At 44.2% G+C, this 17,897-nt stretch overlaps 1 protein-coding gene across 2 annotated transcripts in view; it reads right to left on the bottom strand.

The window, feature by feature from the left end:
* The window catches only part of LOC135511134 (heterogeneous nuclear ribonucleoprotein L-like), a 73,780-nt gene that overhangs the window by 21,209 nt on the left and 34,674 nt on the right, over positions 1-17,897 (bottom strand). For both annotated transcript variants that reach the window (XM_064932705.1, XM_064932704.1), the window contains exons 2-6: positions 13,271-13,389; positions 11,967-12,204; positions 9,016-9,103; positions 8,668-8,762; positions 8,481-8,553 (exon numbers count right to left, since the gene is read on the bottom strand). In XM_064932705.1, the coding sequence (XP_064788777.1) occupies positions 8,481-8,553; positions 8,668-8,762; positions 9,016-9,103; positions 11,967-12,204; positions 13,271-13,389 (613 nt within the window). The remainder of the gene's footprint in view (positions 1-8,480; positions 8,554-8,667; positions 8,763-9,015; positions 9,104-11,966; positions 12,205-13,270; positions 13,390-17,897) is intronic.

Raw genomic sequence — 17,897 nt, forward strand, 5'->3', positions numbered from 1 at the left:
CCTTCCGTCTTCAAGAGAGCGAGAGTTGCACCCCTTCTGAAAAAACCTACACTCGATCCCTCCGATGTCAACAACTACAGACCAGTATCCCTTCTTTCTTTTCTCTCCAAAACTCTTGAACGTGCCGTCCTTGGCCAGCTCTCCCGCTATCTCTCTCAGAATGACCTTCTTGATCCAAATCAGTCAGGTTTCAAGACTAGTCATTCAACTGAGACTGCTCTTCTCTGCATCACGGAGGCGCTCCGCACTGCTAAAGCTAACTCTCTCTCCTCTGCTCTCATCCTTCTAGACCTATCGGCTGCCTTCGATACTGTGAACCATCAGATCCTCCTCTCCACCCTCTCCGAGTTGGGCATCTCCGGCGCGGCCCACGCTTGATTGCGTCCTACCTGACAGGTCGCTCCTACCAGGTGGCGTGGCGAGAATCTGTCTCCTCGCCACGCGCTCTCACCACTGGTGTCCCCCAGGGCTCTGTTCTAGGCCCTCTCCTATTCTCGCTATACACCAAGTCACTTGGCTCTGTCATAACCTCACATGGTCTCTCCTATCATTGCTATGCAGACGACACACAATTAATCTTCTCCTTTCCCCCTTCTGATGACCAGGTGGCGAATCGCATCTCTGCATGTCTGGCAGACATATCAGTGTGGATGACGGATCACCACCTCAAGCTGAACCTCGGCAAGACGGAGCTGCTCTTCCTCCCGGGGAAGGACTGCCCGTTCCATGATCTCGCCATCACGGTTGACAACTCCATTGTGTCCTCCTCCCAGAGCGCTAAGAACCTTGGCGTGATCCTGGACAACACCCTGTCGTTCTCAACCAACATCATGGCGGTGGCCCGTTCCTGTAGGTTCATGCTCTACAACATCCGCAGAGTACGACCCTGCCTCACACAGGAAGCGGCGCAGGTCCTAATCCAGGCACTTGTCATCTCCCGTCTGGATTACTGCAACTCGCTGTTGGCTGGGCTCCCTGCCTGTGCCATTAAACCCCTACAACTCATCCAGAACGCCGCAGCCCGTCTGGTGTTCAACCTTCCCAAGTTCTCTCACGTCACCCCGCTCCTCCGCTCTCTCCACTGGCTTCCAGTTGAAGCTCACATCCGCTACAAGACCATGGTGCTTGCCTACGGAGCTGTGAGGGGAACGGCACCGCAGTACCTCCAGGCTCTGATCAGGCCCTACACCCAAGCAAGGGCACTGCGTTCATCCACCTCTGGCCTGCTCGCCTCCCTACCATTGAGAAGTACAGTTCCCGCTCAGCCCAGTCAAAACTGTTCGCTGCTCTGGCCCCCAATGGTGGAACAAACTCCCTCACGACGCCAGGACAGCGGAGTCAATCACCACCTTCCGGAGACACCTGAAACCCCACCTCTTCAAGGAATACCTAGGATAGGATAAGTAATCCTTCTCACCACCCCCCCTTAATGATTTAGATGCACTATTGTAAAGTGGCTGTTCCACTGGATGTCAGAAGGTGAATTCACCAATTTGTAAGTCGCTCTGGATAAGAGCGTCTGCTAAATGACTTAAATGTAAAAAAATGTAATGTAATGGGTCATTGTCCATTTGGAAGACCCATTAACGACCAAGCTTTAACTTCCTGACTGATGTCTTGAGATGTTGCTTCAATATATCCACGTAATTTCCCCCCTCATGATACCATCTATTTTGTGAAGTGCACCAGTCCCTCCCGCAGCAAAGCACCCCCACAACATGATGCTGCCACCATCGTGCTTCACGGTTGGGATGGGGTTCTTCGGCTTGCAAGCCTCCCCCTTTTTCTTCCAAACATAACGATGGTCATTATGGCCAAACAGTTCTATTTTTGTTTCATCAGACCAGAGGACATTTCTCCAAAAAGTACGATCTTTGTCCCCATGTGCTGTTGCAAACCATTGTCTGGCTTTTTTATTGCAGTTCTGGAGCAGTGGCTTCTTCCTTGCTGAGTGGCCTTTCAGGTTAGGTCGAAAAATGACTTGTTTTACTGCGGATGTAGATAGTTTTGTACCTGTTTCCTCCAGCATCTTCACACGGTCCTTTGCTGTTGTTCTGGGATTGTTTTGCACTTTTCGCACCTAAGTACATTCCTCTCTAGGAGACAGCACCAAAGTGCGTTCTTCTCTAGGAGACCGAATGCGTCTCCTTCCTGAGCGTTATGACAGCTGCGTGGTCCCATGGTGTTTATACTTGTGTACTATTGTTTGTATAGATGAACGTGGTACCTTCAGGCATTTGGAAATTGCTGCCAAGGATGAACCAGACTTGTAGAAGTCTACAAATGTTTTTGTCAGGTCTTGGCTGATTTCTTTTGATATTCTCATGATGTCAAGCAAAGAGGCACTGAGTTTGAAGGTAGGCATTGAAATACATCCATAGGTACACCTCCAATTGACTCAAATGATGTCAATTAGCCTATCAGAAGCTTCTAAAGCCATGACATAATTTTCTGGAATTTTCCAAGCTGTTTAAAGGCACAGTCAACTTAGTGCATGCAAACTTCTGACCCACTGGAATTGTGATACAGTGAATTATAAGTGAAGTAATCTGTCTGTAAACAATTATTGGAAAAAATTACTTGTGTCATGCACAAAGTAGATGTCCTAACCGACTTGCCAAAACTATAGTTTGTTAACAAGAAATTTGTGGAGTGGTTGAAAAACGAGTTTAATGACTCCAACCTAAGTGTATGTAGACTTCCGACTTCAACTGTATATATGGGCAGTACCAAAACCAATGATCTAATTATTGTCTCTTCACAGCAAAATCTGCAGAGCTGGGATCGTTTTATCCCCATATATATAACATTCTATTGGTTGTAAGAATTTTGTATAACAATTGAAATGGAATGTTTTGAATCCGGCTGGTTTTGTGCTTCAGTCCATAAACCATGTGCCATGGAATCAGTACATCTAAAATCTCCCAACTATTTTGCAACCTATATAGTGCAGCTGACAATTGTTTTGTAATTTTGGTCTTTAATGCAGGGCCAACAGACAAGTTCTTTACCTTCTCCCATTCCCACCTACCTTCCCTTTTTTGCTGCAGCTGGTTGTAATTTTGGATAGAACAGACATTTCCATATATTTTGGTTATTTGCATGTGTGACATAACTCCACCATTCCTATTTATGATACAATTTACAAAGATTATACAGTTTCTAAAAATGTTCTTCCAAAAATAAAGTTTTTTTAATCAATTAGTATATTTGAGTTTAACCATAATATTATTTGAATGATTACTTCATTGGCAAAGCAGGCAAAATGTAGCAGAAAATGCCAATAGCAAACACTGAGCCATCGTACTCATGCATGATAAAACTAAGAATGAAAGAAAAGCATTGTACACTTGAATTTTTGGGAAGTTAGTGTGGAAGAGTTGGACAAATGATTGTTATTGATCAATAATGACAAACCTCCTGGCATTGACAACTGAGATGGAAAGCTATTGAGGAAGGTAGCTGACTCTAAAGCCACTCTTCTCTGTCAAATCTTTAATCTGAGTCTAGAGGAAAGTCTTTGTCCTCAGGCCTGGAGGGAAGCCAAAATCATTCCTTTACCCAAGAGTGGTAAAGTGGCCATCACTGGTTCTAACAGCAGACCTATCAGCTTGTTGCCAGCTCTTAGCAAACTGTTGGAAAAAAAATGTGTTTGACCAAACACAATGCTATTTCTCTGTAAACAAATTAACAACAGACATTCAGCATGTCTATAGAGAAGGACACTTAACATGTACTGCACTGAGACAAATGACTGATGATTGGTTGAAAGAAATTGATAAGAAGATTGTGGGAGCTGTACTGTTAGATTTAAGTGCAGCATTTGATATTATTGACCATAAACTGTTTTTGAGAAAACGTATGTGTTATGGCTTTTTAACCTCTGCCATATCATGGATTCAGAACCATATATCTAATAGAACTCAGAGGGTTTTCTTAAATGGAAGTTTCTCTAATGTCAAACATGTAAAGTGTGGTGTACCGCAGGGCAGCTTTCTAGGCACTCTACTCATTTCCATTTTTACCAATGACCTGCCTCAGGCATTAAACAAAGCATGTGTGTCCATGTATGCTGATGATTCAACTATATCCGCATCAGCAACCACAGCTGATGAAGTCACTGAAACCCTTAACAAAGAGTTGCAGTCTGTTTTGGAATAGGTGGCCAGTAACAAACCGCTCCTGAACATCTCTAAGACTAACAGCATTGTATTTGGTCCAAATCATTCCCTAAGTTCTCGACCTCAGCTGAATCTGGTAACGAATGATGTGGCTGTTGAACAAGTTGAGGAGACTAAATTATTTGGTGTTACCTTAGATTGTAAACTGTCATGGTCAAAACATATAGATTCAATGGTTGTAAAGATGGGGAGAGGTCTGAGGACTCCACAAAGCAAGTCCTGCAGGCACTAGTTGTATCTTATCAAGATTATTGTCCAGTCAGATGGTCCAGTGCTGCAAAGAAAGACCTAGTTAATCTGCAGCTGGCACAGAACAGAGCGGCACTTTTTGCTCTTCATTGTAATCAGAGGGCTAATAAAAAGGTCTACTACAGAGGTGTGATCTTAATTTGATCCCCCTGTTGCAGGAGAAGTTTCCTGCAATGCAGGAAATGTAAAACTTGTACTGTATTTCAGGCTTCTGAAGTTTGTAATTTATCAACCCCTACAAAAAAGCCATTCATTATAACCCACATAATATTTCACATTCGCTATTGCTGCAGGATTATTTTCTTGCTGTAGCAAACTGGCTCAAATGAAGATCTTTGCTGTAGGCTACAGCAATATGAACCCTGCTGCGGTTAAAGCATCTCAGAGGGGACGTGATGTCACAGACAGCCTCTCTGGCTGGTCCCCTTGGGATGCAAATCAGACACTTTGTTGTTGCAGTTGGTAGAGCATCAAGCACTAACATGTAACACCATGTTTACACCTGTTCCACATTTCCAGGGAAATGGGTTCTGTATGAGAAGGTGCTGCAGACCAGATGATAGATAGAGTAGAGGTCTGGGTTACTTCATTCTAGCTGATAGAGCTATGACTTATCAGCAGAGCTTGACTTGGGCAGGAGCTCACAGGAACTGAGTACTGCTTAAGTTCCTGCAACTCTTATAGAATATTGGATTAAAAGTATTGGGGAGTTCTGGCACCCAAAATGAGTACCGACACTATTTCAGTCCAAGTTAAGCACTGTTTTATTAGCTCACTTAAATGGGCTGATATACAATCCAACACCCAATATAATAAAGGTGTGAGGGTGCTTCAAAGTGAATCAAATATCAGTTCCTCTCAGGTAAGCATGTTACTTAACCTCTTGTCTGTCCCGAGGTAAGAGCTGTCCACAGAGGACACTGGAGGAATAAATTAGAATGCTGTGAGAACGCCACAGCAGGAGGGTAACACACTCTCACTGGGGTTTCAAATGAGTAGGCGTCTTGCCTGAGTTTTCTCATTTAGCCACGCAGTAAAGGGAGATGTTCATCGTAAAGTAAACCTCCTAAGCAGGTTACTAATGTCCCCTGGTTAGTCTGAATATATAGATGCACTTTAAGAGACAAGGGGCTATGACATTCACAGAGCTGGGACTTTCAGATGGAGATAGAGAAGTTGGACCTCTGATAGAGGGACTCCAGGTCTCACAGAGCTGGAACTTTTAGATGGAGATAGAGAAGTTGGACCTTTAATAGAGGGACTCCAGGTCTCACAGAGCTGGGACTTTCAGTTGGAGATAGAGAAGTTGGACCTCTGATAGAGGGACTCCAGGTCTCACAGAGCTGGGACTTTCAGTTGGAGATAGAGAAGTTGGACCTCTGATAGAGGGACTCCAGGTCTCACAGAGCTGGGACTTTCAGATGGAGATAGAGAAGTTGGTCCTCTGATAGAGAGACTCCAGGTCTCACAGAGCTGGGACTTTCAGATGGAGATAGAGAAGTTGGACCTCTGATAGAGGGACTCCAGGTCTCACAGAGCTGGGACTTTCAGATGGAGATAGAGAAGTTGGACCTTTAATAGAGGGACTCCAGGTCTCACAGAGCTGGGACTTTCAGATGGAGATAGAGAAGTTGGACCTCTGATAGAGGGACTCCAGGTCTCACAGAGATGGGACTTTCAGATGGAGATAGAGAAGTTGGACCTCTGATAGAGGGACTCCAGGTCTCACAGAGCTGGGACTTTCAGATGGAGATAGAGAAGTTGGACCTCTGATAGAGGGACTCCAGGTCTCACAGAGATGGGACTTTCAGATGGAGATAGAGAAGTTGGACCTCTGATAGAGGGACTCCAGGTCTCACAGAGATGGGACGTTACTAGGGAGTTGAGACAATCATAAAAGGAACTGTGACTCTCTTCATCCACACAATGTGCTTCCATTAACAGTGCATGCAATAATTATTATCTAAACATTTGTTTTCTAAACTTTTCTCTCTGCTAAAATAGGCATTGCAACACATTGACATTGTCAGAAATACTAGAATATAAAGTAGAGCTTACAGAAGAAGATAGTGTCAATTTGGTATTTAAGTAGATTACAGAGCATAGGTGTGTATCTTATTTAACAGAATAAAGGCTTTCTCTACAGGCTTGAAGACAGAGAGAAATGCACTCTCTGTCTCTAATGTTCCCATGTCCAGACTAAGGATTGTATCCACTAATACATAAATATAGGATGCAAGCAAGAGAAGAAAATAGGTCCAGTCTAAAAGCAGTCAGTCCTCCAGCCACGAGGTGGCACTGGCGGGTTCCCCTGGGCGTGTTGATGTTGAGGTTGCATGAGGTCAGGGTGAATGAGTAGTCTCTCTCCCTCTCTCTTGAGGTTTGGGTGAAGATGGATGCATGTTGTTGTGCAGGGTCAGCCTGTCGTCCATCCCTCTTTCTCTCTCTCTCTCTCTCTCTCTCTCTCTCTCTCTCTCTCTCTTTATTTCCATGGGTGGCAGGTGCAGGCTTGTGAGAGACGGATGTGAGAGTGTGTTGCTTGGAGAAGGACGTGCAGTGGGTCGATCTTGTGTTGGCTTGGTTGACTGCAGGTCTGTGGTCCATACTGGTCCTTAAACACCTTCCAATAGGTGCGCTACAGTGACAATGATGACTTCACATAGACAGGGCCATATCTCTGCTCTTTTTTCAAACAGCATCTGTGCTACTGTAACATTCCTCATACAATGATAAAACCACTGTGCCCATCAGCCTCTGACTCAGTATCTCTCTGTCTCACATTTAGCAACGTTAGCGAGGATATAGAGAAGTATCGCCAGGTATCTGTTTCATTTTAGCTGATGCAGACTAAACTCAAGACAAACAGTCTTTCTCTCTCTCTCTCTCTCTCTCTCTCTCTCCTCTCTCTGACGCTCTCTGTCCTCTCTCTGTCGCTCTCTCTCCTCTCTCTGTCGCTCTCTCTCCTCCCTCTCTCCTCTCTCTGTCGCTCTCTCTCCTCTCTCTCTCCTCTCTCTGACGCTCTCTGTCCTCTCTCTGTCGCTCTATCTCCTCTCTCTCTCCTCTCTCTGTCGCTCTCTCTCCTCCCTCTCTCCTCTCTCTGTCGCTCTCTCTCCTCTCTCTCTCCTCTCTCTGTTGCTCTCTCTCCTCTCTCTCTCCTCTCTCTGTCGCTCTCTCTCTCCAACAGCTAAGATCTGACTTATCTGCAGCCTACAGGAATGAAAAGAGAGAAAGAGCCACACTTATTTGATATCCTTACTGCTTATTTCCTGCTGTTCCGTTTGCAGCCTGGACAAATTTGAGTTACTGTGCCAGAGGGAGGAAAATCTAACTCTGCCCTGCAGGCTGAAAACCTGACTCTGCCCTGCAGGCTGAAAACCTGACCCTGCCCTGCAGGCTGAAAACCTGACTCTGCCCTGCAGGCTGAAAACCTGACTCTGCCCTGCAGGCTGAAAACCTGACTCTGCCCTGCAGGCTGAAAACCTGACTCTGCCCTGCAGGCTGAAAACCTGACTCTGCCCTGCAGGCTGAAAACCTGACTCTGCCCTGCAGGCTGAAAACCTGACTCTGCCCTGCAGGCTGAAAACCTGACCCTGCCCTGCAGGCTAAAAACCTGACTCTGCCCTGCAGGCTGAAAACCTGACTCTGCCCTGCAGGCTGAAAACCTGACTCTGCCCTGCAGGCTGAAAACCTGACCCTGCCCTGCAGGCTAAAAACCTGACTCTGCCCTGCAGGCTGAAAACCTGACTCTGCCCTGCAGGCTGAAAACCTGACTCTGCCCTGCAGGCTGAAAACCTGACTCTGCCCTGCAGGCTGAAAACCTGACCCTGCCCTGCAGGCTGAAAACCTGACCCTGCCCTGCAGGCTGAAAACCTGACTCTGCCCTGCAGGCTGAAAACCTGACTCTGCCCTGCAGGCTGAAAACCTGACCCTGCCCTGCAGGCTGCCCATGGCCTCTCTGACAGCCCGATATGGCAGGTTTTAGTCCTAACACAGCAGCTTCTACACAATGAGAGTGCTCCATAGCCTACAGAACAAGAAGCAGATTGTTACCTCTTCGGACCAGGTAAGGCTTTGTGTAGTCCCAGCTCTCGTTGTCATTTCTGATCACGTTCAAGCGAGTTGGCTAAAGGGGGGAAACAACAGATATGTTGTTGCATGCTGAGGCTGATCATCAGGAAGTCAAAATCTATTTGCTAAGCATTATATATGTGATTGCGTGTGGTGAATATAGACTTACCCTTGCATATTCAATTTTTAAGGTGCAGCAGCCAGCATAGATGTCGGCTCCATTGAGAGCAGCCTTAGCTTTCTGAGCACACTCGACGGACTCAAATGTGAGGAGGGCAAGTTAAAGACAACAGCAAAACAACCAACGAACCTCAAGCCTCAATTCACAATTGCAAGTCCCCAGATAGAAGTTATAAAACATCTAAACCCATCAGCAAAAACAAGTCTATGCTTGTTGAATAATTTGACTTGGGGATACCTTTCTTATTGGCTCACCCTCCACCCCATACACTGATACCCTACCAGACAGACAGACAGACCCGACAATCAGCCTGCCAGCCTGCCAGACAGAAAGGATATTCCACCATGGCCTGGATGCCGTTGCGTTTGAAGATGACGATGCGCATCACACTGCCGATGGGGTTGCAGACGGTGTAGAGAACGTCCTTGGAGACAACAGAGGGAGACAGAGAATGTTTTAGTCAGCTGCAGACGGAAGATAAAAGTTCCAATCAAATCAAATCAAAGTTTGTTTTGTCACATGTGCCGAATACAACAGGTATTACTTTACAAGCCCTTAACCAACAATGCAGTTCAAGAAACAAGAAATAGAGTTAAGAAAATATTTCCTAAATAAACTAAAGTAAAAAAAATCTAAAAGTAACACAAGAAAATTACATTAACAACAATGAGACTATATTCAGGTACCAGTACCAGTGTTCCTTGCCTCGAAGCAAGCCCAAAAGGCATTTAGCTCGTCTGGTAGGCTCGCCTCACTGGGCAGCTCGCGGCTGGCTTTCCCTTTGTAGTCCGTAATAGTTTTTAAGCCCTGCCACATTCCACGAGCGTCAGAGCCTGTATAGTATAATTCAATCTTAGTCCTGTATTCATGCTTTGCCTGTTTGATGGTTCGTCTGAGGGCATAGCAGGATTTCTTATAAGCGTCCGGGTTAGAGTCCCGCTCTTTGAAAGCGGCAGATCTAGCCTTTAGCTCGGTGCGGATGTTGCCTGTAGTCCATGGCTTCTGTTTGGGATATGTACGTACGGTCATTGTGGGGACGACATCGTCGATGCACTTATTGATGAAGTGGGTGACTGAGGTGGTATACTCTTCAATGCCATTGGATGAATCCCGGAACATATTCCAGTCTGTGCTAGCAAAATAGTACTGTAGCGTAGCATCCGCATCCTCTGACCACTTCCGTGTCTCTCTCATCAGACTCTGTTTGACTCAATATGACAATTCAACCCTATCCATGACCAGCGTGCATACTTCCTGCTTAAGTTTTTGCTTGTAAGCAGGAATAAGGAGGATAGAATTATGGTCAGATTTGCCAAATGGAAGGCGAGAGAGAGCTTTGTATGCATCTCTGTGTGTGGAGTAAAAGTGGTCTAGAGTTTTGCTTCCTCTGGTGGAATTAGGTAAAACGGATTTAAGTTTCCCTGCATTAAAGTCCCCGGCCACTAGGCGCGCTGCTTCTGGATGAGCATTTTCTTGTTTGCTTATGGCCTTATACACCTCATTGAGTGCGGTCTTAGTGCCAGCATCGGTTTGTGGTGGTAAGTAGACGGCTACATAGATGAGAACTCTTGGTAGATAGTGTGGTCTACAGCCTATCATGAGGTATTCTACCTCAGGTGAGCAATACCTCGAGACTTCTTTAATATTAGACATTGCGCATCAGCAGTTATTGACAAATAGACACACACCCCGCCCATCATCTTACCAGAAATAGCTGCTCTGTTCTGCCAATGCACGGAGAAGCCAGCCAGCACTATATTATCCGTGTCGTGGTTTAGCCACATCTTATGAAACATAAGATATTACAGTTTCAAATGTCCCGTTGATAGGATAGTCTTAATTGTAGATCGTCTAGTTTGTTTTCCAATGATTGCACATTGGCCAATAATATGGAGAGTAGTGGTGATTTACCTACTCGTCTGCAAATTCTTACAAGACACCCCCCCTTTTTCTCCGTCTTTTCTTCACACGGATGACGGGGATTTGGGCCTTGTCTCAACAAAGTAGTATATCCTTCACGTCGGACTCATTAAAGAAAAAATCTCTGTCCAGTTCGAGGTGAGTAATCGCTGTTCTGATGTCCAGAAGCTCTTTTCGGTCACAAGAGACGGTAGCAGCAACTTTATGTACAAAATGGGTTACAAACAATGCGAAAAAACAAACAAAATAGCACTGTTGGTTAGGAGCCCATAAAACGGCAGCCATCCCCTCTGGTGCCATTACACAATTATACAATAGCGAGAGCAATCTGGATGCAGGAACCTATATGTTATCCATTTTAAAGTTCCATTGGTCTTGATATAAGACACTCTAGTATGGCATTGCATGTGTATCTATAAGAGTGAGTGTATATCTATGTGCATACATCTATCAGTCCTTTAGTGTGTGTTCATTCTTCCATAATGCTTGTATGTTCTAGCACAGTGACTGTGTCTCTCTAATCAGACTATGTTTGACTCAATAATAAGACAATTCAACCCTAACCATGACCAGCGTGCATATCTATTGTATTTCCTCTCTGCTCAGCTGGAATTAGACACAGGGAAGCAGTGCTGGATGCTTTCTCAGCCTAGTTGTTCATCCATATCTGAGGAAGACTGATATACGTGAGCGTCCTGATATTCTAATCATCAGACACATGCTATCTGAACACATCTACAGACGCCCCGCTGAGATCCCTCTCTATCTATCAGCACCTGAGAGGGAGAAAGAGAGAAAGAGAGCAGGGGGAGATGAGAGGGAGAGCAACGGGGAGGGGGATATGCAAACTCCGGGAGAAATAAACCTTGAAACAGCCCCAGGATGCTTTAAAACACGACTTTCTAAATGCAGCCCGTCGGCTCACATTAGGAGCGAGAGGGAGACAGAGAGATAAAATTGAGATATAGAGGAGTGAGAGAGCAAGAAAGAGTAAAAAAAATGATAATACACAAATGCTTTAGATTAATATATTTTTTTAAATTTGACTACTGTTAATATGGGCAATAATCAGGGACTCTCGTTAGTTGCTGTTACCATGGTGAGAGAATAGCATACATACAGTACCAGGGGCGTGGCACAGAGCAACTTAATAACTGCCACTGTGGTAATGGTTCATTGTCGCTCAGTTGATAGAGTATGGTGCTTTTAATGCCTGGATAGTGGGTTTGATTCCTTGGACCACCGGTACGCAAAATTAACACATGACTGTAAGTTGCTTTGGATAAAAGCATTTGCTAAATGGCATATTATACATATATTTGATCATTGTAATGTATAATACAGTATGTATTTTCAGCACTGATTACCGTAGTGATGGGGTAGAGGGGATTCTGGATAGACAGGAGCAGGACTTTGTTGCCACTGTTGGGGTTGTCTGAGTTGGTGGGGCGAGTGATCCTCTTGCTGGTGGAGTAGTTGAAGAAGGCCTGCTGGCCTGCGATGTAGACGGCCTCGCTACTCCCACACGCCACACACTTATCAGCACTCTCCACCATCTCAAACTCCACCAGCGCCTGCCGCTTAAAGGGCATCATCATCACATAGCTGCCATCAACACAGAACAACAAGGAAGTCCATTAGAATTCAATTGACTGAGTGGAAAATGTGTCCATTACTCTGAATGGACTGAGGCTCAAATTACACCCTATTCCCTGTTGTCTACTGTAATGTCATATAGAGAGCACTATTGGGAAGAGGGTCTCTTTGAGATTTCCCCAATGAGAACTCATGTCCTGAGCTGACAGAATTTAAACTGCAAGTTTGGATTGGAAAACATTTCCAAGTCAAATTGTGAGGTTTGGGGCAACTGTCAAAAAATTCCAGGAGAAAGGAAACTGCTCTATCTACTTCTTGTTTAAATTACCTTCAAAAAATTATCATAGATGCACTGGGCCTAAAGTGGCTCAACACAAAAGCACACAAAACAGAAGAGGGGAGAAACTGCTGCTGTGACAATACTGTGGGCAGTGCTGGTCTAATTGGACAGTTACCATAGTTTCTACAGTTACCATGGTACGGTAGATTGTCCCTATGTTGTGGGTTACCCATGCTGTCGTATGCTGTTTCCACAGCTCTCTTAGGGTTGATGGGATGTTAATGAATATTGCACCACATAAGGAGCCTAAGTAACACTGAGATCTCTCTGTTACTCAAGGTCTCTGTGAGGTAGAGGAGAGTGGGGTAATCTGAGCAATTCTTTCCATTCAGCATCACTCCGTCAAGGGATACGTATTATTCTTTCTAACAAAGAAATCTACATATTTCAGGGTGTTGTTTATACCTGGAAATAATCAGAATTCATGTAACCGTTACAGTTTTGAGAACATATCTTGTCCAAAAAAAAGTGGTCTCTTGGCACAACTTACCCCGGGTATATATGGTAAGTTAAGCCGCCTACACATCTTTGTACTGTATGACATATTACCACTTCTTTTTTTAAACCATGTCTATCTCTTAAATATTTGGTAAAACGACTTTCTGTGCATATTTTCCTATGTTTAGCAAAAGGATGGGATAAATGCCTTTTCGTTATTAGGTCTAACAGTGAGGAAAACAAGGGGTTAAGGGGTGGGGTGCATATACCACCCAACACATTTGGGTGGATTCTTACCATATGGGTCCAAACTTCTCTAGGGCCTCCACCAGGTCAGCCTCCACCACAGCCTCACACAGCCCCCTGACATGGACGACTGGGGACTGTGCAATCCTGTGGGAGTCCTCCCCACTGTCCTGCAACACACACAAACAACATTGGTTAGAGACTAGAACACACAATACCTGGAATAGCGGCAGAGGTTATGTTAATCATAAATCAACCGTATTAAATCATATAACAACTGAAGTGCAATGTCCTGTATAATACCTATCTAAAATAGGAGTCATTTTGGAAAGAGTGGATGTAGGGGGGAGGTTTCAGGTTGAATAATTGTAGCTAAAAATGGATGACCTCCAGTACAGGTTACCTTTCCCTAACTGGGACTGTACCCCTCTATGTAAGAGTGTTTAAGTACATCTATGAATGAGAGGATGGGTCGCTTCAAGGATTCCCGACTCAAATTGTATTTTTTATTATTTGTCATTTTTACCCATTTTTCTCCCCAATTTCGTGGTATCCAATTGGTAGTTACAGTCTTGTCTCATCGCTGCAACTCCCGTACCAACTTGGGAGAGGCAAAGGTCGAGAGCTGTGCATCCTCCAAAACACGACCCTGCCAAGCCGCACTGCTTCTTGACACCATGCTCGCTTAACCCGGAAGCCAGCCGCACCAATGTGTCAGAGGAAACACCATGCACCTGTGTCAGCGTGCACTGTGCCCGGCCCGCCACAGGAGGCGCTAGTGCGCAATGGGACAAGGACATCCCTGCCGGCCAAACCCTCCCCTAACCCAGACGACGCTGTGCCAATTGGACGCCGCCCCATGGGTCTCCCGGTTGCGGCCAGCTGCGACATAGCCTGGACTCAAACCCAGAATCTCTAGTGGCACAGCTAGCACTGTGATGCAGTGCCTTAGACCACTGCCCCACTCGGGAGGCCCTGATGTGAAGGGTTTGCAAGTCAAGTCCCATTAGTGCCAAGGGTGCAAGAGGGACAGATTTTTGGGGGAGGTGGGCAGGAGATTTGGTTTAAAACTGCTAAATGTTCTCTCAGCCTCATGGTAAAATGTGTAGAATAGCAGGAGATTTGGTTTAAAACTGCTAAATGTTCTCTCAGCCTCATGGTAAAATGTGTAGAATAGCAGGAGATTTGGTTTAAAACTGCTAAATGTTCTCTCAGCCTCATGGTAAAATGTGTAGAATAGCAGGAGATTTGGTTTAAAACTGATAAATGTTCTCTCAGCTTCATGGTAAAATGTGTAGAATAGCAGGAGATTTGGTTTAAAACTGCTAAATGTTCTCTCAGCCTCATGGTAAAATGTGTAGAATAGCAGGAGATTTGGTTTAAAACTGCTAAATGTTCTCTCAGCCTCATGGTAAAACGTGTAGAATAGCAGGAGATTTGGTTTAAAACTGATAAATGTTCTCTCAGCCTCATGGTAAAATGTGTAGAATAGCAGGAGATGTGGTTTAAAACTGATAAATGTTCTCTCAGGCTCATGGCAAAATGTGTAGAATAGCAGATTTGGTTTAAAACTGATAAATGTTCTCTCAGCCTCATGGTAAAATGTGTAGAATAGCAGGAGATTTGGTTTAAAACGGATAAATGTTCTCTCAGCCTCATGGCAAAATGTGTAGAATTGCAGGAAATTAGCTGGGCTTGAAACTGCAACATTTTATCTCAGTCTCATGACAAAATGTGTATAAATGCAGAAAGTTAGCTGGGTGTGGTGGGGGCACCAAATGCATGGGCAAGATAAAATATTTAGACGAAAAACCATGGCGTGCTCGGAGAATGTCCGTTGGGTCTCTATTTCAGGCTTTAGCAACAGAGCGATGTTTACTCTAGCTCTGTGATCTAATAGGCGCAGGATGTAACTGGGTGTGGCTTCGCTGGCTTTCTCTAGCAGTAGTGGGTGGGAATCCATCTCTCTGTGATAATAATATGAATATGGTTACATTCCCATTCAATATATGACATGCAGGAATAATGGCCAAGACCTATGCCCAATGGACAAGGTGCTTGTGGAGCATAGAGTCAGTGGTGGAAAAAGTACTCAATTGTCATACTTGAGTAAAAGTCTAAAGTAAATGTTAAACATCAAACTCATTATATTAAGCAAAACAAAACAATGTTTATTTATAATTTTATTTACGGACGGCCAGGAGCACACTCCAACACTCAAGACATAACTTACAAATGCAGTATTTGTGTTTAGCTCGTCCGCCAGATCAGAGGCAGTAGGGATTTCATTGATGGAGGTGTGTTTTGAACTGTTCTGTCCTGCCTGAGCATTCCAAATGTGACTTTTTGGTGTCAGGGAAAATGTATGGAGTAAAAATGACATTCTTTTCTTTAGGAATGTAGTGAAATAAAAGTAAAAGCTGTCAAAAATATAAATAGTAAAGTACAGTACTTTAAAGTATTTTTACTGGAGTACTTTACAGAACTAAGCATAGTGTTAAAGCTCACCGTTCTCTTTCAAACACCTCTCTCTGTCTGCTGTGGCAATACAACATCTCCATCCCTATAGTGCAACAAAAACATCCCACTCTGCCCTTTCAGATGTCCTATTCCACTCAGTCTATGAGGCAGAGCCAGGCAGAGAAAGAGGAAAAGAGGCAGAGCGGGTGAGGTTGAAAGTCAACAGACAGCACTAAGAGAGAATGCAAGAAAAGGGGTGAAAAGGGGCCATACAGATGGAGTTAAAGGTCCAATGCAGATGTTTGTGTCTTATTATCAAATCATTTTGGGGTAAAAATGAAGTACCTCACTGTGATTGATTTCAATTAAAATGGTCAAAAAGAAACAAAAAATGCCTCTTAGCAAAGAGCAATTTCTCAAGCAAGAATTTAGCTACGGCTGTCTGGGATTGGTCTGAGTTGAAGTTGGATGGGGAAAATGGAAAAATAGCTGTTACTGGCAGAGAGGTTTGGAACTATTTTTTATTGGTCTATTAACTCATTTAATTGTAACTAATTGCACAGTATTACTCCAACCTCACAGTGTGGAAATATACACTGAAAAAATATCTAAACATAACATGTAAAGTGTTGGTCCCATGTTTCATGAGCTGAAATAACGCACAAATAGCTTAATTCTCTCAACTTTTGTGCACACATTTGTTTACATCCCTGTTAGTGAACATTTCTCATTTGCCGAGATAATCCATCCACCTGACAGGTGTGGCTTATCAAGAAACTGATTAAACAGCATGATCCTTACACAGGTGTGCCTTTTGCTGGGGACAATAAAAGGCCACTCAGTGGGGAAATGATCACCTTCGATGGCCACTGGCACGCTGGAGAAGTGTGCTCTTCACACACTTCTTGTGAACAGAGTAACCCACAGTGGCAGTGGGGTTATGGTATGGGCAGGCATAAGCTACAGACAACAAACACAATTGCATTTTATCAATGGCAATTTCAATGCCTAGGGATACCGTGACAAGAACGTTGTGCCATTCCTTCGCCGCCATCACCTCATGTTTCAGCATGATAATGCACAGCCCCCTGTTGCAAGGATCTGTACACAATTTCTGGAAGCTGAAAATGTCCCAGATCTTCCATGGCCTCCATACTCATCAGACATGTCACCTATTGAGCACGTTTGAGATGCTCTGGATCGACGTGTACGACAGCGTGTTCCTGTTCCTTCCAATATCCAGCAACTTCGCACAGACATTAAAGAGGGGTGGGACTTTCCACAGGCCACAATCAACAGCCTGACCAACTATATGCAAAGGAGATATGTCACGCTGCATGAGGAAATGGTGGTCACACCAGATACTGACTGGTTTTCTGATCCATGTCCCTATCTTTTTTAAGGTATCTGTAACCATCAAATGCATATCTTTATTTCCAGTCTTGTGAAATCCATAGATTAGGTCCTAATGATTTTATTTCAATTGACTGATTTCCTTATGCGAACTGTAACTCAGTAAAATCTTTGAAATTATTGCATGTTGTGTTTATGTTTTTGTTCAGTGTATATCAAACACTGGAAAATCATGTTTTTGACTCCACTGGGACTTTAAAGAAAGAGGGTAAAAGAGAGACTCTGGACAAGGCAGTAAGATTAAAATATTTGCTAGAAGTGTCTGTCTCCAAAATTAGGTTAATTTCAAATGGCCCACAGTTCAGTCCCTGCAGACTCTGATAATGCATAATGCAATTCAAAATATACACTGTGTATAACGTTTCTTTACCCAGTTTTAATGTGAGTAAAGTCAGACCGTATAAAAAAAAATCTAAACAGGTTTGTTGGAAATACCAAGATTCGGTACAGTTTTATAGATGCCGATGTAGGGGAACCCCAGAAGTGACCCTTTAAACTGTATGCAAGAATTTCCTCTGTGTTGATCTCACCAAACCCCATTGTCACACCTCTGAGCAGTAGAGGTTCTGATGTGATTACATCATGTAGGTCTGATATCTGATTGGAGGTTAACTTTACAGTAATGCTATTGGCCAACAACTCAGATGTTATAAAAGGGCCTTAGATTTGATTTGATTAATTGTCGCTCTTTTTTGTTCCTGACCTGCATTGGTGAGATTCTCTCCAGTGAGCTGTGGGTCAGGGCACAAGTCACGGTGCCATTATCTCTCCCTCTCCGATCATGCCTAGATTAAAGCCTTGTAAT

The sequence above is a fragment of the Oncorhynchus masou genome, chromosome 23 (genome assembly GCF_036934945.1).
Source record: "Oncorhynchus masou masou isolate Uvic2021 chromosome 23, UVic_Omas_1.1, whole genome shotgun sequence".
NCBI classification, from domain to species: Eukaryota; Metazoa; Chordata; class Actinopteri; order Salmoniformes; family Salmonidae; genus Oncorhynchus; species Oncorhynchus masou.